The 20,815-nt window shown below is 49.1% G+C and overlaps 1 protein-coding gene across 6 annotated transcripts in view; it reads right to left on the bottom strand.

Annotated features, from left to right (window-relative positions):
• Positions 1 to 20,815, bottom strand: part of mst1 (macrophage stimulating 1) — a 124,534-nt gene that overhangs the window by 7,774 nt on the left and 95,945 nt on the right. For 5 of the 6 annotated variants that reach the window (XM_086001238.1, XM_086001236.1, XM_086001232.1 and 2 more), the window contains 3 exons: positions 11,163 to 11,280; positions 10,696 to 10,773; positions 3,217 to 3,363 (listed from right to left, as the gene is read on the bottom strand). In XM_086001238.1, coding sequence (XP_085857364.1) covers positions 3,217 to 3,363; positions 10,696 to 10,773; positions 11,163 to 11,280 — 343 coding nt within the window. The remainder of the gene's footprint in view (positions 1 to 3,216; positions 3,364 to 10,695; positions 10,774 to 11,162; positions 11,281 to 20,815) is intronic. The other variant, XM_086001233.1, reaches the window with a different exon arrangement.

The following is a 20,815-nucleotide window of genomic DNA, read 5'->3' as shown; positions in this document are numbered from 1 at the left end:
TACATAGAGACCCCAGGAACCTTCAGCCACCAGTTCCTTTACTACTTCCCCCATCTCCTCCTTCCCAGTGCACCAGATCCCATCAGTCCTCGCCCAGTGTTGCCAAACTGCTACATTCTGTCCCTAGTACAGACAGACCCTGCTACCCTCTGTCCCTAGGACAGACAGACCCTGCTACCCTCTGTCCCTAGTACAGACAGACCCTGCTACCCTCTGTCCCTAGTACAGACAGACCCTGCTACCCTCTGTCCCTAGTACAGACAGACCCTGCTACCCTCTGTCCCTAGTACAGACAGATCCTGCTACCCTCTGTCCCTAGTACAGACAGACCCTGCTACCCTCTGTCCCTAGTACAGACAGACCCTGCTACCCTCTGTCCCTAGTACAGACAGACCCTGCTACCCTCTGTCCCTAGTACAGACAGACCCTGCTACCCTCTGTCCCTAGTACAGACAGACCCTGCTACCCTCTGTCCCTAGTACAGACAGACCCTGCTACCCTCTGTCCCTAGTACAGACAGACCCTGCTACCCTCTGTCCCGAGTACAGACAGGCCCTGCTACCCTCTGTCCCTAGTACAGACAGACCCTGCTACCCTCTGTCCCTAGTACAGACAGACCCTGCTACCCTCTGTCCCTAGTACAGACAGACCCTGCTACCCTCTGTCCCTAGTACAGACAGACCCTGCTACCCTGTCCCTAGTACAGACAGACCCTGCTACCCTCTGTCCCTAGTACAGACAGACCCTGCTACCCTCTGTCCCTAGTACAGACAGACCCTGCTACCCTGTCCCTAGTACAGACAGACCCTGCTACCCTCTGTCCCTAGTACAGACAGACCCTGCTACCCTCTGTCCCTAGTACAGACAGACCCTGCTACCCTCTGTCCCTAGTACAGACAGACCCTGCTACCCTCTGTCCCTAGTACAGGCAGACCCTGCTACCCTCTGTCCCTATTACAGGCAGACCCTGCTACCCTCTGTCCCTAGTACAGACAGACCCTGCTACCCTCTGTCCCTAGTACAGACAGACCCTGCTACCCTCTGTCCCTAGTACAGACAGACCATGATACCCTCTGTCCCTAGTACAGACAGACCCTGCTACCCTCTGTCCCGAGTACAGACAGGCCCTGCTACCCTCTGTCCCTAGTACAGACAGACCCTGCTACCCTCTGTCCATAGTACAGACAGACCCTGCTACCCTCTGTCCCTAGCACAGACACACCCTGCTACCCTCTGTCCCTAGCACAGACAGACCCTGCTACCCTCTGTCCCTAGCACAGACAGACCCTGCTACCCTCTGTCCCTAGTACAGACAGACCCTGCTACCCTCTGTCCCTAGTACAGACAGACCCTGCTACCCTCTGTCCCTAGTACAGGCAGACCCTGCTACCCTCTGTCCCTAGTACAGACAGACCCTGCTACCCTCTGTCCCTAGTACAGACAGACCCTGCTACCCTCTGTCCCTAGTACAGACAGACCATGATAACCTCTGTCCCTAGTACAGACAGACCCTGCTACCCTCTGTCCCTAGCACAGACACACCCTGCTACCCTCTGTCCCTAGTACAGACAGACCCTGCTACCCTCTGTCCCTAGTACAGACAGACCCTGCTACCCTCTGTCCCTAGTACAGACAGACCCTGCTACCCTCTGTCCCTAGTACAGACAGACCCTGCTACCCTCTGTCCCTAGTACAGACAGACTCTGCTGCCCTCTGTCCCTAGTACAGACAGACCCTGCTACCCTCTGATGGGGGAGGAGGAGGAGTTGCCTGATGGGGGAGGGGGAGGAGTTGCCTGATGTGGGTGGGGGGAGGTGTTGCCTGATGGGGGAGGAGTTGCCTGATGGGGGAGGAGTTGCCTGATGGGGGAGGGGGAGGAGATGGCTGATGGGGGAGGGGTTGTTTGATGGGGAGGGGGAGGAGTTGCCAGATGGGGGAGGGGGGGAGGGGTTGTCTGATCGGGAGGGGGGAGGAGTTGCCAGATGAGGGAGGGGTTGCCTGATGGGGAGGGGGTAGGGGTTGCCTGATGGGGAGGGGCGAGGGCTTGCCTGATGGGGAGGGGAGGGGTTGCCAGATGGGCGGGGGGGGTTGTCTGATGGTGGAGTGGTTGCCTGATGGGGGAGGGGTTGTCTGTTGGGTGAGTGGGGTTGGCGGGGGGTGGGGGGAGTTGCCTGCTGGTACAAATGGAGCCTGGGGTGGTTCAGGCCCATTCTTCTAGGCTGTCCTCCAACTGAAAGCTGCTAGACCCTACCACCCACCCCTACTGCCAGACCCTGGTAACCCCTACTACAGTCACACCCTCTCCAGATCTCCTTCCCGGACCCCTGGACGCCTGTCCCCAGGACTCTACCACCTTCTCAGTACTCACAAACATGCAGATCGCCCTTCTCAGGCTCCCATACTCCAGGATTCTCTCTTCCCCATGCTACCAGATATCACAACCTTTCTCTCACTGATCCCAGATCTCAGGACTAGCCCCAAAGCTCCCAAAAAACACTCTCTGCAGCCTCATAGACCACAGAGACCGCTCCCACTCCCAATGCGGATAAATCAATATCCCTGACAGTGCTACTTGGCAGAAGACCCCTGGTCTTATAAAGCTCCGACTCACCATGAGCACTGTCACTGGACATCAGCTGTTAATCTCAGAAGTCTTGTCTATGGTGAGCACTTCCTGTAAATGTATCACTTATTTCCTGTAGCAATTTCCCACCACTTCTTTTCTGTCATGCTTTATCCATCACATTTTTTCAGTTACACCTTTTTTTTTAATGCTGATTGGCTCAAAGTAAAGTTAGAATGTACAAATCAAATATCATAATAGGGGTACGGTGGTGTAGTGGTTATGTTACTGGACGAGTAATCCAGAGGCCTGGACTAGTAATCTGGAGAACATGAGTTCAAATCCTATGGCAGTTTAAGAATTGGAATTCAGTTTAAAAAATGGGAATAAAAAGCTGGTATCAGTAAAAATGACCATGAAGCTGTTGGATTGTTGTAAAAACCCAACTCGTTCACTAATGTCCTTTAGGGAAGGAAACCTGCCATCCTTACTCGGTCTAGCCTAAATGTGATTACCACATTCTCATGGCAATAAATGCCGGCCTTGCCAGCGACGCCCACATCCTGAGAATGAATACATTTTTAAAAATCAAAAGTCAAGGAGGTGGCTAGGGAACTGCCAATGAGAAATGACTGTTTTATTGGCGCAGGTACCTCTCCAACTCCAACATGATCAAGTTAGAACGCTTTGGTCCACACACGGCCCTTCGGATGGGGATTGCTTGCTTGTCTGGGTCATCTGGCCTGGGAACTTTGAGCACGGTTCCCATCCAGGCCTCATATCCCCTGAACTCAGCGTAACTAAAAGTTAAAGACACAAAATGAGAGTATATTGATTGCACGTTTCATGACTGATATCAGGACTGGTTGCCTAGGGGGTGGTCTAGTACAGGTTCGTCAGATTCTCATTCTCGTTCATACTGTCTGTGCATCTGAAACTGTCTGAAATGTAATCAATTTAATTGCAGGTCCCCATTTGCTCTACAATCAAGCTGTGTTCTTTGATACACTGTGTCATTATTCATTAAGTTTCACCTTGTTGATCAAGGACAGAATCTCCGAAAGCAGAAAAATGGTTCGTACCCTCTCAGAAGAATCAGGGCGCTGATACTGTTGAATCTGTGATTCTTTAAGTATGATGTTTTCCAATAACTAGACGGAGGCTGTAACTTAACAATCAACAGGTGTTTACTGGAGGAGGGTAGTCTAAAGACTAACAGTACAGAGGCATGCTCAAGGCTTATATACAGGTGTGGTCACTGCCGGTACTACAGTATACAGGAGCTGTAAAAGTAGTTCTCTCTTAAAGGTACATACACTACAATTCCTCCCCTTTCAGATTAACAGTACCCATAACATTCAAATAACAGTTAACACTTTAACATGCACATTAAACTGAAATAGTCCATTTATAGATTCAGTCTTTGGGGCGGCTTCCTGATACTTTCTGGATAGCGCCTTTCCTGAGGTTCTTGTTCTTGGTGCGGAGGCGATTCTGGCCCCTTTTCGTCGGTTAGTTCATCAGTTTCCGCTGCTACTGTTTCTGAGGTAGCTGCTACCGGTATGTCGGGTTCATCCCCAGGTACGCGAGACATGGGGTTGACTCGTTCCTGTGACGCTAGGATCTGGTCGACGTGGCGTCTCACAATGTTCTCCCCGACATCCACTGTGTACATTAATGGCCCCTGTCGTGTGCATATCGTTCCGGGTTGCCATTTCTCTGTTCGGTAGTCGCGGGCCAAGACTGGTTGTCCTACATTGAAGCTCCTTGTCGGCTTCTCACTGATGTGCTGGAATTGCTTATCCTCAACATTTCTTCGCACATTTGGTCTGAGCAAATCCAGACGAGGTCTCAACCTTCGGTTAAAGAACATCATGGCCGGGGTCTGGTTGGTAACTGCATGTGTCGCATTTCTGTAGGCTAACAGGAAATTGTCCACCTTATGCTGTAGTGGAATTTCATCATCGCACATGGCCCTTATCGCCTTTTTAAAGGTTTGTACAAACCTCTCAGCCAATCCATTTGTGGCTGGATGATACGGGGCGGATGTGTAATGCCTTACCTCATTCCTTCTCATAAATTTCCGAAACTCTTCGGACACAAACTGTGGTCCGTTATCAGAGCAAATCTGCTCTGGCAAGCCGTTCCTGGCAAATATGGTCCGTAGGACTGCAATCGTTTTCTCTGTAGTGGTTGAGGACATTTTGATCACCTCAGGCCATTTCGAGTGCGCATCCACTGCTATTAAGAACATTGAGTCCATAAATGGACCAGCAAAATCAATATGCACCCGTTGCCATGGAGAGGAGGGCCACTCCCATGGGTGTAGAGAGGCATGTGGTGGTGCATTTTGGATCTTCTGGCATCCTGAGCAGCTCTTTGTCAGGTCCTCGATTTGTTGATCGATGCCCGGCCACCACACATAAGCCCTAGCAAGGCTTTTCATTTTCACCCCTCCCAGATGACCTTCGTGAAGCTCATTGAGCACTCTCTCCCTTAACTTGGGTGGAATTACCACTCGGGATCCACACATCACTGTCCCCTGGCATACTGACAGCTGTTCTCTTCTGGATGAGAATGCTGGCAACAGTGAGTCGCCATGTGTTGGCCATCCCTTCACCATTAAATCATATACCCGAGACAGTGTCGGATCATTGCGGGTCTCCTTCTCTATATCCGCGTTAGTTACTGGCAATCGTTCAATTATCGATGAATAAAATATTTCGATAGGGTCCACTGCTGGTGCTTCCTCCACCGTACGCAGTGGCAGGCGTGATAGCCCATCAGCATTTCCATGCTGTTTCGTGCCTTATACTCTATTTCATATTGGTTCGCCCCTAGAAAAAGTGACCATCTTTGTAGCCGTTGTGCAGTCATGACCGGAACACCCTTCTTTGGATTAAAGATGGAGACAAGTGGTTGGTGGTCAGTCAGCAAGGTAAACTTCTGCCCATGCAGATAGTGGTTGAATTTTTTTACTCCCCATACTAGGCTGAGGGCCTCCCTGTCGATCTGGGCGTAGTTACACTCGGCTGAGGTTAGTGACCGAGACGCAAAGGCTACTGACCTCTCCAACCCATCTGGGAATTTGTGCGACAGCACCGCTCCAATACCATAGGGTGATGCATCACATGCCAACTGAATTGGTAGTGCTGGGTTGAAATGGGCCAACACCTCTTTTGATGTGATCAATTCTTTGCACTTCTGGAAAGCTCGTTTACATTCGTCATTCCACTTCCATGGTACCCCCGTTTGCAGTAGGGTGTTCAGTGGGTGTAATACTGTAGACAAATTTGGTAAGAACTTATGGTAGTAGTTCACCAGCCCGAGGAACGACCTCAGTTGTGACACATTTTCCGGTGCTGGAGCCTTGACTACTGCCTCAATCTTTTCAAGGGACTTATGTAACCCCTCTTCATCAATAACGTGGCCACAATGCGAGATCTGCTTCTGGAAAAACTCGCACTTGTGGCGATTAGCTCGTAGCCCATATTCCTTTAATCTAGTGAGCACCTTCTCCAGGTTGGCGAGGTGATCACTGTCATTTTCGCCCGTGACCAGGATGTCGTCCAAATAACACTGGGTCCCTGGAATCCCTTGCAGGACTTGATCCATTGCCCTTTGCCAAATAGCCGGAGCCGATGCTACCCCGAACACCAGCCGGTTGTATTGGTAGAGACCTTTATGAGTGTTGATCATGAGGTATTGTTTTGAGGCTTCTTCTACCTCCATTTGCAAGTACGCCTGGGCCAGATCAATTTTGGTGTAGCGTTTACCTCCAGACAGCGAGGCGAAAATATCCTCAATCCATGGAAGCCGATATTGTACCGTGTGAAGGACTGGGTTCACTGTCACCTTAAAATCACCACAAATGCGGACCATCTTTGGTTCCCCAGGCGTATTACTCAACGACCTCTTCATTACAGGAACGATGGGTGTAGCCCACTCGCTCCAGTCTACTTTGGACAGTACTCCTGAACGTTCCAACCCTTCCAGCTCTGCTTCGAAGGCTGGTCGGATCGCATAAGGCACTGGCCTGGCCTTAAAAAACTTTGGGCTTGCATTTTCCTCTATTTTAATCGTTGCTGTTATGCCTTTTAGTGTTCCGAGTCCCTCCTGGAACACTTCTTGTGCGTCAGTTAGCATTTTTGACAGTCGTCCAGGTGTGACGTCGTCATCCTTTTTGGCCTCAACCTTCAGTGCCTGTATGGATGCCAATCTAATTGTATCTTCCGGACCCATTCACGTCCTAGTAGTGGTGGTCCGCCATCTGGCAATACATATAGGTCCATTTTAGGTATTTCCTGACCTTTGTATATCACGTTCACCCTTATTTTTCCTTTGGGGTAGACTTTTTGCCCTGTGTACGTCTTCAAGACTATCTCCGTAGCTTTCAAGGGTATATGTGAAAATAGCCGCTTGTAGTCCCTTTGGTTTATGACTGTTAGGGCTGATCCTGTGTCCAATTCCATTTTCACTTGGACTCCGTCTATCTTGAGTGTGACCCAGATAGTCTGGTGATCCTCCATTTTGATTACCTTATGTAGTTTCAGACACCCCAGCTCCTTGCTTCCGGAGTCTGCATCACTTTTCTGTTCGTCTGAACTACTGTCCATCACTTTGTGTACCTTTTTGTACTTCTCCTGTGGAGATTTCTTGCTGCTGCTTTTCTTCCCTGACCTGCAGACTCTTGCTATGTGTCCTGCTTTTCCACACTGTCTGCACACTTGGTCCTTGAACCAACAATCCTTCTGGTCGTGTGTTGTTCTGCCGCAGTGATAACACTTCCCTGCTCCATATGACATTTCATTGGTGCCATATTCTTGCGGTCTCCGTTGTATCTCTGCAGCGCCCCGTGCGGCTGCTTCGTGTGATACTGCCATGCTGAAAGCCTTGTCCAGCATAAGATCCTTTTCTGATAGAAGCCGTTTCTGGGTTCCTTCACTTTGAAGCCCACACACAAACTTGTCCCTTAACGTATCTGCTGGTCCCAATCCAAACTGGCGGCGTTTCGATAGCTTGCGCAGTTCCGTTAAGTACTCAGCATTACTTTCATCTTTATGCTGGTTCCTTTTGTGGAACTTAAATCTTTCTGCTATCAGCAGCGGTGTGGGGTTTAAGTGGTCCTGTAGGATTTCCACTATACTTTCGAAATTCTTATCCACTGGCTTCTCTGGGGTTATTAGGTTTCACAGTAAGCCATAAGTTTTTGCACCCATGGAATTTAACAAAACCAGTGCTTTCCCAGCATCTGGCACTTCATTCGCCCTGCAGTATACCTCAATGCGTTCCACATATGTCGCCCAATCTTCGACTTCATTGTCGAACGCAGTGATACTGCCACTCTTCGGCATCCCTGGGTGTGATTAAACTGTCTAAAATGGCATCTCCCGCGCTCTCCCTTCTTCTCCGCTGGCACAAAATTGCATCTCCCGCGCTTTCCTTTCTTCCCGCGCTTGCCCTTCTTCTCCGCTGTGGCTTCTAAAATGGCGTCTCCCGCGCTCTCCCTCCTTCTCCGCGGCTCAATGGCGTCTCCCGCGCTTCCTTTCTTTCCCCCGCGGACGCTGTTCAGCCCTTGAGCCCTGGCTGTGCTCTGCGCGTTCTCCTGTGCGCCTCTCCCGTTGCCGCCGCTCGGTCCTGAACCCGGCTGCTGCTTTACCCTCTCTCTCTCTTTTTCCTTTTTCCTCGACGCCGCTCGGCTTTCAACCCCCGGCTGCGCCCTGTGCGCTTCACCCTCTCTCTTACCCCGTCGACACTGCTCGGCCTTTTCTGTGCCGTCAGTCGGCTCCAGCCGCCGCTGTCCGGGAAGGGTCTGCGCTGTACCTGTTGCCAGTCTGTTGCTGGATCGTCATGGCTGGGGAACCAAGCCCGGCTCTCAACAGCCTCCTCTGCGATGTTCACTCTCTGCCGGATGACTGGGCGGTTGCTCGTGGTCGACGCCCGTGCTTCTGGCCTCGACTTTCTTCCACCGCCCTCCCGGAGCGAATCCTTGAAAGGAAATGCAGAGTTGCGGGTAGATTCGAATCGACCTCGTCGCCACTGTTGAATCCGTGATTCTTTAAGTATGATGTTTTCCAATAACTAGACGGAGGCTGTAACTTAACAATCAACAGGTGTTTACTGGAGGAGGGTAGTCTAAAGACTAACAGTACAGAGGCATGCTCAAGGCTTATATACAGGTGTGGTCACTGCCGGTACTACAGTATACAGGAGCTGTAAAAGTAGTTCTCTCTTAAAAGGTACATACACTACAGATACCTTGCAGATGTTTCAGCTCTGTGTGCTCAGCATGGTGAGGGAATGGAACATGACTAAGCTTTTGGCGCTTTGACTCAGCACCAAGCGTCGTCAATTCTTGGACATGGGTTGGGCGCAGAGTAAAGGTCCCGTTACATTGTCCCATCAGACGCTCCAGTCCTGATCCAACAGTGTGCACCCCTCCCACCTCACTACAGAGTATCCGTGAGGCCTGTCTGAGTGGGATTGACTATTATTCATTTTGCACCAAAGTAGAAACTGGGGTTGAAATTCCCCAAACCCACTGCACCTAGGAGCTGATCAATGAGTGGAGATTTTCCCTTGTCAGTCTGCACTGGATTCAAAAACTAAGCTCCAGATTACAGGTCATATAATCAATAATTGATATTAGGCATTGTAAAAGAGGGTAAACAAAGCAGAGATCCCATTTAAGATGTTGAGTAAAGTGTGCAATAAACTCAGTAAATGAAAATGATTAGGAATGAGGGGTTTTGATAGAATGAATAAGGAGATTATTAAGGACACTATTTCCACTGGCAGGAGGGTCGGTAACCAGAGGACACAGATTTAAGATAATTGGCAAAAAATCCAGGGGGAAATGAGAAGTTTTTTACACAGCGAGTTGTTGTGATCTAGAATGCACTGCATAAAGGAGTGGTGGAGCAGATTCAATAATAACTTTCAAAAGGGAATTGGATAAATACTTGGAAAGGAGAAATTTTCAGGGCTAAGGGGAAAGAGCAGGGGAGTGGGACTAATTGGATAGCTCTTTCAAAGAGCCAGCACAGACATGGTGGGCCGACTGGCCTCCTTCTTTGCTGTACAATTCTATGATTCTATGACTGAGACAGAAAGCAACATTTGAATGCAACAAATAGGCTGACCTTCTACCTGGCTTTTCCCTTTCATTCCAAATCTTATTTTTATTCTGGGTCAAAATTCTTCAGGGATTTTACTGGTCTCCATCCGTAACTCCAAGTGGCACGGTGAAACCCACGGGAAACGGTAGGGTTCCTGGTTGCATCGAGTCTCCCCTGGTTTCGGGAGTTTATGACCCATTTTTTAAAGGGCGGAACCTCCACCCACCCTTTGCAAGGTAAATGGGTTTGGGGGGTGGGTGGGGAGGAGGGACGGAGCAGAGGGAGGGGATGGGGGACTCCCTACACCAGGAAAGCAAGATCATTTTTAAGTACATTTTTACTGAGTGGGCCCCTTAAACACAGGGGGTTGAGGGGAATGTGGCGGAGGCCTATACAAACCTGACCCGCTCCTCACCATGCCCACCTGCCCCATGCAATTGAGGTGCCCGCCTGCAAAATAAGGTGGGATCAGTGGCGGAGGGCACCAGGATAGTATTCCTGACCAATTTTAGCCCCTCCTTCTCTAAGCTCCCAGGCACTTCATCAGTTCCTGGTTGAAAGGCTGGTCTTGACTTCTCCCCCACCACCCAAACTCTGCAAGTACCCACCGGAGAGTATCATTTTGAAGGTGGTCCTTCCACTGGTTTTTATCTATCCGGGGAGGGCAGGGGGTGGGTGTCTTGCCTATGCCCAGTTGGCATGGCTAGACTGCACACTAGTATTTTGTTTCCCAGTTTCCTTCTCTCCTCCAACACTGGTACTTTGGTCATCTGTAGTAGCCCCAACTCTGGCTGAGACCAGGGATCAAACCAAGGAACAAACCAGAGATCATCTGGTTTGTTTGGCTCAGTACCATGATGCATTTACCCACTGAGCCTTCAGCGCCCATGTTTATGGTTCTATAGCACTGCGTGTGGCTTATTGCATGCCCTATGCCAAAGACTACGGGCCAATCTAGGAATACATTCAATGATCCGGCACAACAGCTCAATGCAATAAACAGTTGAATCGTACCAGGAGGAAAAACACTGCTTTGAGCTAATGATCCAATTCTTGCTCACAAGGGTCCCACCACAAAAATGTCTCCCTTCCCTGAAAAGAAAGTAAAATGAATCAATAAAACTCAAATGTGTTCAAGAAAATCAACAGAATCGGCTAGAGAGGGCGGAGAAGGAATATTCCATCATGATCCCCACTCGGGTTACCAGCTCTGGTTGGGCATGTTCCTGGTGGTTTTGTCACATGACAAAATAATTTTATAACTAATAAATTAAAGTGTTCAAAAAAATTAAAAATCCCACCATTTTTTAATGCTCCTTATGATTTTTCTCCTGGGTTGCTAGTGTCTGGGAGATTAATCCATTCCTATTCATGCAGGGCAGCGGCATTATGTGAGGGAGCACGCAGCGCCTTGTGGATGCAATCTATAACCCTGGATCTCCAGGATTCTTGCTGATCCGGACTGCTCCTGTATAGTTTACCTGTTGCGAAGGCTCACGGTCCAGGGGGAGTTGCCGGGTTGACCTTTCAGAATCCGGCTCTTTCTGTTAAGAAGCATTCGGTCTTCCCGCTTACCACAGGAGTGAAATTCGACCTGATCTGAAGAGGGGACAAAAGTAAGCATTAAACACACAATGGAAACACTCGTTCAAGGTGCAGGGAGTGAACTTAGGCAGGGGGTGCTCGTGCTGGCCCACCGTAACTTTGGCACAAGAGCCACAGAAACACCAGGAATACAGAGAACCCCAGTGGAAATTCACCCCCAAAATCTCCGAGGAGCAGAACTACACCCTGATATTAAAGGTAGTCACCATGGAATAGGACTACACCCTGATATTAAAGGTACAGTCACCGTGGAAAAGGACTACACCCTGACATGAGGAGAGCCATCAGATCTCTCAATAGGAGGCCTGACCCTCCGAGGGTATTCCGAGAGCACTTCTCCTACCTCCAATTAAGCGAGGAGCAGTGTATTAGAAGGCTCTGCTTCACCAAGGAGATGGTCACAGAACTCTGCCACCTCTTGCAACCACACCTCCAGCCTTAGATCAGGGCTCTCACGGCTCTCACTGTGGCAGTCAAAGTCACCGTCGCACTCAATTTCTTCACCAGCGGATTCTTCCAGTCTGCAACAGGAGACATAGCTAACATCTCGCAGTTCGCCGTCCATCACTGCATCCGGGAGGTCACAGAGGCCCTTTACAGTAGGAGAAGGGATTACATTTCCTTCCCCATCACCAGAGAGAAGCAGGATGAGTGTGCATGTGGCTTTGCCAGGATAGCGGGCTTCCCCATGGTGCAGGGCCCCATTGACTGCACCCACGTGGCTTTGCGGGCACTGCATAACAATCCTGAGATCTTCCGTAACCGCAAAGGCTTCCACTCACTTGTGCAGTTGGTGTGCGCCCACAGACAGCGAATCCTCAATGTCATTGCTATCATGGCATCAGCCACGATGCCTTCATCCTGCACCAGACCGGTGTGGCAGCACTCTTCCAGCCACCATGTCAAGTTGGCAGCTGATTGGTCGGAGACAAGGGCTATCTGCTCTCCACCTGGTTCATGACTCCCCTCTGCAACCCCAACACTCCTGCCCAGCACTCATAGAATGAGAGCCATGCTGCCACCAGGAACATCATCGAGCAGACCATTGGCCTGCTGAAGCAATGATTCCGCTGCCTTGACCGCTCAGGAGGAGTCCTCCAATACTTGGCTGAGCAGGTGTCCCATTTTGTGGTGGTCTGCTGCATGCTCCACAACTTGGCCATCATGAGAACCCAGCCTTTGCCACCAGGGATTGTGGAACAACCTCAGGAGAAGGAAGAGGGAGAGGAGGAGGAGGACGAGCAAAATGAGGAGGATGAGGCAGAGGAGGAGGAACAGGAGCGAGGGAGGAGGCAGCCACTCAATCAGCCTTCAGGAAGGGCAATCCATGATCGCCTCATCAGACTGCGGTTTGAATGAATTAAACCCCAGATCCCCGTTGCTCACCACATCCCCATCATTCCATCCCTGTCGCAGGCCATATTTATTTTTTATTCATTCATGGAATGTGGACATCGCTGGTAAGGCCAGCATTTATTGTTCATCTCTAATTGCCCTTGAGAAGGTGGTGGTGAGCCGCCTTCTTGAACCGCTGCAGGCCATGTGGTGAAGGTACTCCCACAGTGCTGTTAGGGAGGGAGTTCCAGGATTTTGACCCAGCGACGATGAACGAACGGCGATATACTTCCAAGTCAGGATGGTGTGTGACTTGGAGGTGGTGCTGTTCCCATGCGGCTGCTGCCCTTGTCCTTCTAGATGGAAGAGGTCGCGGTTTTTGGAGGTGCTGCCGAAGAAGCCTTGGTGAGTTGCTGCAGTGTATCTTGTAGATGGTACACACTGTAGCCACGGTACTCCATTGGTGGAGGGAGTGAATGTTTAAGGTAGTGGATGGGGTGCCAATCAAGCAGGCTGCTTTGTCCTGGATGGTGTCGAGCTCATTGAATGTTGTTGGAGCTGCACTCATCCAGGCAAGTGGAGAGTATTCCATCACACTCCTTACTTGTGCCTTGTAGTTGGTGGAAAGGCTTTGGGGAGTCAGGAGGTGAGACACTCGCCGCAGAATACCCAGCCTCTGACCTGCTCTTGTTGCCACAGTATTTATGTGGCTGGTCCAGTTAAGTTTCTGGTCAATGGTGACCCCCAGAATGTTGATGTTGGGGGATTCGGCGGTGCTAATTCCGTTGAATGTTAAGGGGCGGTGGTTAGACTCTCGCTTGTTAGAGATAGTCATTGCCTGGCACTTCTGTGGCACGAATGTTACCTGCCACTTATCAGACCTTGCCTGAACATAGTCCAGGTCTTGCTGCATGTGGGCACGGACTGCTTCATTATCTGAGGAGTTGTGAATGGCACTGAACACTGTGCAGTCATCAGCGAACATCCCCATTTCTGACCTTATGGAGGGAAGGTCATTGATCAAGCAGCTGAAGATGATTGGGCCTAGGACACTGCCCTGAGGAAATGATAGCATTGTCAATGACACCTTCCATCACTTTGCTGATGATTGAGAGTAGACTGATGGGGCGGTAATTGGCCGGATTGGATTTGTCCTGCTTTTTGTGGACAGAACATACCCAGGCAGTTTTCCACATTGTGAAATACAGTGCCAGCCAGTGTTGTAGCAGTGAGGCATGGCTAGTTCTGGAGCACAGGTCTTCAGCACGACAGCCAGGATGTTGTCGGGGCCCATAGCCTTTGCCGTATCCAGTGCGCTCAGCCATTTCTTGATATCACCTGGAGTGAATCGAATTGGCTGAAGACGGGCTTCTGTGATGGTGGTGACCTCAGGAGGAGGCCGATATGGATCATCCACTCGGCACATCTGGCTGAAGATGGTTGCAAATACTTCAGCCTTGTCTTTTGCACTCACGTGCTGAGCTCCACCATCATTGAGGATGGGGATATTCCATATGGAGCCTCCTCCTCCCGTTAGTTGTTTAATGGTCCACCATCATTCATGACTGGATGTGGCAGGACTGCAGAGCTTTGATCGGATCCATTGATTGTGAGATTGCTTAGCCCTGTCTATAGCAAGCTGCTTACGCTTTTTAGCATGCATGTAGTCCTGTGTTGCAGCTTCCCCAGGTTGGCACCTCATTTTTAGGTACGCCTGGTGCTGCTCCTGGCATGCTCTTCTACACTCCTTATTGAACCAGGGTTGGTCCACTGGCTTGATGGTAATTGTAGAGTGAGGGATATGCCGGGCCATGAGGTTACACATTGTGGTGAAATACAGTTCTGCTGCTGCTGATGGTCCACAGCGCCTCATGGATGCCCAGTTTTGAGCAGCTAGATCTGTTCTGAAACTATCCCATTTAGCACGGTGGTAGTGCCACATAACGGAGGGTGTCCTCAGTGTGAAGACTGAACTGCGTCTCCACAATGACTGTGGGCAGATGCATCTGCGACAGTTAGATTGGTGAGGATGAGGTTAAGTAGGTTTTTCCCTTGTGGTGGTTCTCTCACCATCTGTCACAGGCCCAGACAGGCAGCTATGTCCTTCAGGACTCGCTCAGCTCACAGCACAAAGCTGAAACGAGACACACCACAAAAGAATCCAAACTGAATTAATAAATTTATCAAAAATCAATGAACAAATATTTACAACAAAAATATTAACTATTCACCCTTGTGCAATCCCTTAGCGCCTCTCGTTACTGTGCCTTTGCCTACTTTAGTGCTCCTATGACAGTATCTGTAGAGGCATCCATCTTGACTGCTGTCTTGTGGGTAGCCTAGTGCATCCTGGGTAGCCCACTCTTATATACATACAGCACCACCTAGTGTACCATTCCAGAATGACAGGTTACTGATCATTACATCCCCCTTTCTTTGAGGTTAAACAAAATCAGTATCAATCAATATCAATCAATAACAACATAAACATCTTCAACAGTCAATATATTTTCAATGTAGTTTTCTTTGTGCTCAAAGATTAAGTCTATCAGGCTTTTTTACTTCACGTGTGGATCTTCTCAGCACAGGTAAGTCTGATGTGTTTTCATGAGAGCCTGTATGTGTATTTGTGTTAGATTGTTCTGGTGGTGAGTGACAAGATTCAGTTGCGGCATTGTCATCGATTTGCTCTTCGATAGTCTCTTGTGTTTTTAGGAGGGAATGGCGGTTCCTCCTGAGAATCTGTCCTTCCTCAGTTCTAACAGTGTATGACCTTGGTCCTACTTCCTCAAGAACTGCAGCTTTCCTGTTCCATGCATCTGGATCCTCAATCCTGACAACATCATCCCTTGTCAATGGTTTCAGAGTTTTGGATGACTTGTCATAGTTTGATTTCTGTTTCAGCTTTAACAGTTGAAGTTTCTGTCTCAGTTCCTTACTCTGCTTTTCTTTTGCACAGCAGGGTAGCATGGTACACAACTTGCGACCCATTAGGAGTTCAGCAGGTGAAGAACCAGAGTCTAAAGGTGAGGCTCGGTAGCTCAGCAGGGCGAGATAAGGATCAGACTTGCTTTCTGTCGCTTTCTTCAGTAGCTGCTTGAGAACTTGAACACCTTTCTCTGCCTTACCATTCGACTGAGCATACAAAGGACTGGATGTGATGTGTTGAAAGTCATAATGTGCTGCAAACTGTTGCCACTCCTTACAGTTGAAGCACGGACTATTGTCGCTAACGGCAATCCTGGGAATTCCATGTCTGCCGAAGATGGATTTCACATACATTATGACACTGCTTGCTGTGGTGCTTCAGAGCAGCGCCATCTCAGGATAGTTAGAATAGTAGTCAATCACTATTAGATAGTCTTTACCATTTAAATGAAAAAGGTCCATACCAACCTTTTGCCATGGTGCTGTTGGTATGTCAGCTACTATCATTGGTTCCTTTGCTTGTTTGTTTTGATGTTTCTGACATGTCTCACATTTGCCTATCATGTTCTCAATGTCCTTATTTATGCCAGGCCAATAAACAGTGTCTCTTGCTCTCCTTTTGCATTTTTCAATTCCGAGGTGTCCCTCATGAATCCTTTTGAGCATGTCTTGACATAGAGCCTGTGGAATGACTATTCTGTTCTGTTTTAGTAATAGTCCACTTGCGACACTCAATTCTGACCTTATGTGAAAATATTTTGGACAGGAACCTTTTGGCCAACCATGATGAATGTTCTCTATTACTGTTTGTAACACTGTGGCCTAGAAATTGAGTGCCCTTAGCGCCGATTTTGCAGCGCTAGAGGGCCTAGCGCTGCAATTGGCGCCGGCGCCGAAATTGCCTGGGGCCCTTCCACCGCGGTAGACCGGTAGCGCTGCGCCGGCACCGATGAAGTCATCGGTGTGCGCAGCGTCCCGGTTGCCATGCCGACGGGCCCCAGCGCCGAAATTCAGTTGCGGCCGCCTCGCCCGTGGCAGCCGCAACTAAGACTCTGGCAACAGAGTCTTACAAGTCTTTGCGCCGGCGCATTAAAGGCCCCGCGGCGGCCGGCCGCTTTCCCGCCGGCCGCCTGGCCGCAGCTCCCTCCCCGGACTTCCCCCCCCCCCCCCCCGGAACAGAAGCAAGCCCGGCACTTGTCCGAGGTGCCGGGCTCATTTTTAAAAAGATTTTCGCGGGCCGCGGCCGGGTGCAGGCAGTTCCTCCTTAAGGGAAGGAGGAGGCCTGCACTTCCCGAGCCTGCCGCACCACATCGGGTGCCGCAGCGCCGGAATTGCGGCGCGAAACGGCAGTTAGCGCCGATTTACCGCCGCAAAGACCCTTCAGTAGCGCCGGCAGCCGTTTGGGCGCGGCCCTGCTGAATTTTTGGCGCGCGCAGGGGGACTTAGCGCCGGCACTAACTTCCGGCGCTAAAGCCCTGGCTAAGCCAAAACTCAATTTCTAGGCCTGTATCTTTTACTGTTTCTTCTGCTATCTGCTTTGATTTTGTGTCTGACACGGGCAGCGCAGCAGTGACCATACTCACATGAACATCCACGTCTTCTTCAGTAGAGCTCACATGACTCATTGTGGGTGCTCGGGATAGTGCATCTGCTAACACTATGTGTTTGCCTGGTTTGTAGATCAGTTCAAAGTCATATCTTTGCAGCTTCATCATGAGTCATTGAATCCTTGGAGACATCTCATTCAGGTTTTTTTTATGATGGCAACCAGTGGGCAGTGGTCTGTCTCAACTGTGAAGGTGGGAAGTCCATATATGTAGCCATGGAACTTTTCTAGTCCAACTACCAAGCCTAGACATTCCTTTTCAATCTGGGCGTATCGACACTCAGAAATCAGTCATAGACCTGGAGGCATAGGCAACAGGCTTCCAATCTTCACCCTCTGCTTGTAGCAAGACCGCGCCTAGGCCATCTTTTGATGCATCCGTTGACTCTTTGATTCTCTTTGTCGTGTCAAAGAAAGTGAGTACAGGTGTGGTTGTCAGCACTGTTTTGAGGTTCATCCACTCTTGTTCATGTCTTTCTGTCCATGCGAACTCATTTGTTTTATGTAGCAGGTCTCGCAGACAGGTTATCTTGGCTGACAAGTTAGGAATGAACTTTCCAATGAAGTTTATCATCCCCATGATGCGTAGTACTCCTTTTTTGTCAGTGGGTCGGGGCATGTTGAGTATGGCGTTTACTTTTTCCATATCTGGCTCTATTCCTTTACCAGATAGAATATCTCCTAGGAAAGTGACTTCTTGGACGCCAAACTGACACTTGGCTTTGTTGAGCTTCAGTCCATTCCGGCGTATGCTCTGTAGCACTTTAGTCAGTCTCTCATTGTGTTCTTTCAGTGTGGAGCCCCAGATGATGATGTCATCAACATAGACCCGAACTCCTTCCAGACCTTCAATTATGTGTTCCATCGCTCTATGAAAGATTTCAGATGCAGATATTATCCCGAAAGGCATTGTGAGGAAACAATACCTGCCAAATGGTGTGTTGAAGGTACAGTATTTGGTGCTCTCTTCATCCAGTTTTAGTTGCCAAAATCCTTGTGAGGCATCGAGTTTTGTAAAGTATCTGGCACCTGACATTTCACTGGTGATTTCTTCTCGCTTGGGAATCTGGTAGTGTTCATGTTTTATGTTTGCATTTAAGTCCTTTGGATCCATGCATATTCTTAGATCATTGTTCTTTTTCTTTACACATACCATGGAGTTAACCCAATCTGTTGGCTCTTCGACTTTCCTGATGACTCCTAGTGTGGTTATTCTGTCCAGTTCTTTCTTGAGCCGGTCACGCAGGGGTGCTGGAACTCTTCGTGGAGCATGTACCACTGGCTGAGCATCCTCCTTTAGCTGGATCTTGTATGTGAATGGTAGAACTCCAAATCCTTTGAACACATCCTGGAAATTACTCACTACAGAATCCACTGAGTCATCTGGTCTGCTTATGGCACAGTTTATATGGTAGACTCTCTTGACCAGTTCTAAGTCTTCACAAGCTTTGTCACCTAGTAGTGAATCAAGTCCTTCAGCCACAACAGAAAACATGAGCTGATGCACTTTGTCTTTGACTGTCACTTTAAGTCTGCATGCACCTAAGCTATCTATTTTCTGTCCATTATAGTCCTTCAGTAGTACTGACTTTTTCTGTATTTTGGGCTGTTCTTTCATATTTTAAATGTCACTCATACTGATTAAGTTTGCTTTTGCCCCAGTGTCTAGTTTCAATGTAACTAATGCTCCATTTACCTGCAGTGGGATCATCCATTTGTCCTCTTTTACTGCATTAATTTTATGGTCAGCATTGTCCATATCTGAGGGCTGCACATTTTCTGTATCATTTTTGACATTGTCACATGACACCATTCCTATAAAAAATGTCTCACTTAAATCAGTGTCCTCAATCACATTAACTCGTTGCCCTTTCTTTGTTTTTACTTTTGAAAAGCATTGTTTGGCAAAGTGATTCTTTCCATTACACTTTGTGCACGTTTTTCCAAACGCTGGGCATTGTCTTAACTGGTGTTTGTAACCACAGCGTTTACAATTAAAAATTTCATCCTCCGATTGCTTTTCATTTCTGTTCTGCCCACGTTTCTTCCCCTTGTAGGACACAGCACCGACAGCAGCATTATCACTCATTACAATCGCATCATTATTGATTTCACTGAAAGTCTTCACGTTCTTTCGAGCTAGCTCGCTGGCTTGGCATATTTTCACAGCAATTTCCAATGTTAGTTCGGCTTCTCTCAACAGACGTTCCCTGACTTTTTTATCATGAATACCAAACACAATCTGGTCACGAATCATGGATGCTTTCAGCTCAGAGAAATTACATGTCTGTGCTTTCAGTTTCAGATCAGTCATAAAGCTATCAAAAGTCTCATTTTGCTGCTGTGTCCGAGAATGGAAGATGTACCTCTCATAGGTTTCATTCTTTTTGGGAGAACAATATGTATCAAACTTCTTTAGCACATCGTCTAATTTTTCTCTGTTCTCCTCTGGATTAAATACAAATGTATTAAATACCTCTATCGCCTGTGGGCCTGCAACCGTGAGCAGCAACGCTATTTTCCTTGCGTCTGGCTTCGTACCGTACCCGATGGCAGCAATGTAGAGTTCGAATTGTTGTTTAAAAGTCTGCCAATTGTAGTCGATATTTCCTGTGAGTTTCAAACGCTCTGGTGGCTTCAAATTCTCCATGTCGCGTTGCACAATATTCAGCAGATCTTACCAATCCTAGTACCATGTTATGTTCATTAATAACTAGTCATTTTTATTAAGAACAGCTAGCTTTTGCTAGACACTTTAGTGAGCACATGTGGACTAGGTACAGTATCTGTAGAGGCATCCATCTTGACTGCTGCCTTGTGGGTAGCCTAGTGCATCCTGGGTAGCCCACTCTTATATACATACAGCACCACCTAGTGTACCATTCCAGAATGACAGGTTACTGATCATTACAGTTACTGTGCCTTTGCCTACTTTAGTGCTCCTGTGAAGTGTTGGCCCAGTGGCTGCAGCAGGACTGGTGGAAGGTTGCTGAGTGTCCGTGCGGGAGACTTCAGATGGCCTTGCAGGATGCCCTCAATCAGCTCTGGGCCTGGAAGGCGTGGCTGTAGACTGCACCACCTCAGGATGAGCGGCAGCAGTCTGGGCTGGCTGGATGACAGGCAGCGACAAGGGCATGGTGGAGTGGCAGTGGTGGGAGCAGGAATGCTGTCATCCTGAAAGAGGACAGCAAGTTCCTGCTCCACTGACCCACTGCCACTCCCCTGGGGCAGCACCTCAGCATCCCTAGCAATCTGTTGCAGCAAAGATTGCTGGCCTGCTGTCACACCGTGAAAGCCCCGGTCGACGGTGGTAGACCCAGCCACAATGGCAGCAGTCAGAGCTTGGGTGGCATCAAGCTGAGACTGCACGAGAGCAGTCTGAGATTTGATGCCACCAAGCATACACTGCATTACAGCACTAAGACATTGTGTCGCTTCCGCCTGTGCTGCAATGGAAGCTGCCAGATTGCCCATCACACGCAGCATTAAGTCTGGGTCGGCACGGTCTCTCTGGGAGTCTACCATCCTTTGCAGACTGGAAATGATGGGCTCCATGGTGTGCGCAGAGCCTTGTGCTATGTTGGAGGTGGACTCCTCCACGCTCCTTACCATTGCCGAGAGGCTCTCAGGCACCCTTGTCATTGCACCTATCATCTCCAT

This window comes from Somniosus microcephalus, chromosome 11 (genome assembly GCF_052327205.1).
Source record: "Somniosus microcephalus isolate GS21.2 chromosome 11, FLI_Smic_1.0, whole genome shotgun sequence".
NCBI lineage: Eukaryota > Metazoa > Chordata > Chondrichthyes > Squaliformes > Somniosidae > Somniosus > Somniosus microcephalus.
The sequence above is the reverse complement of the archived record's forward strand: the minus strand, read 5'-3'. Positions and strand labels throughout refer to the sequence as shown.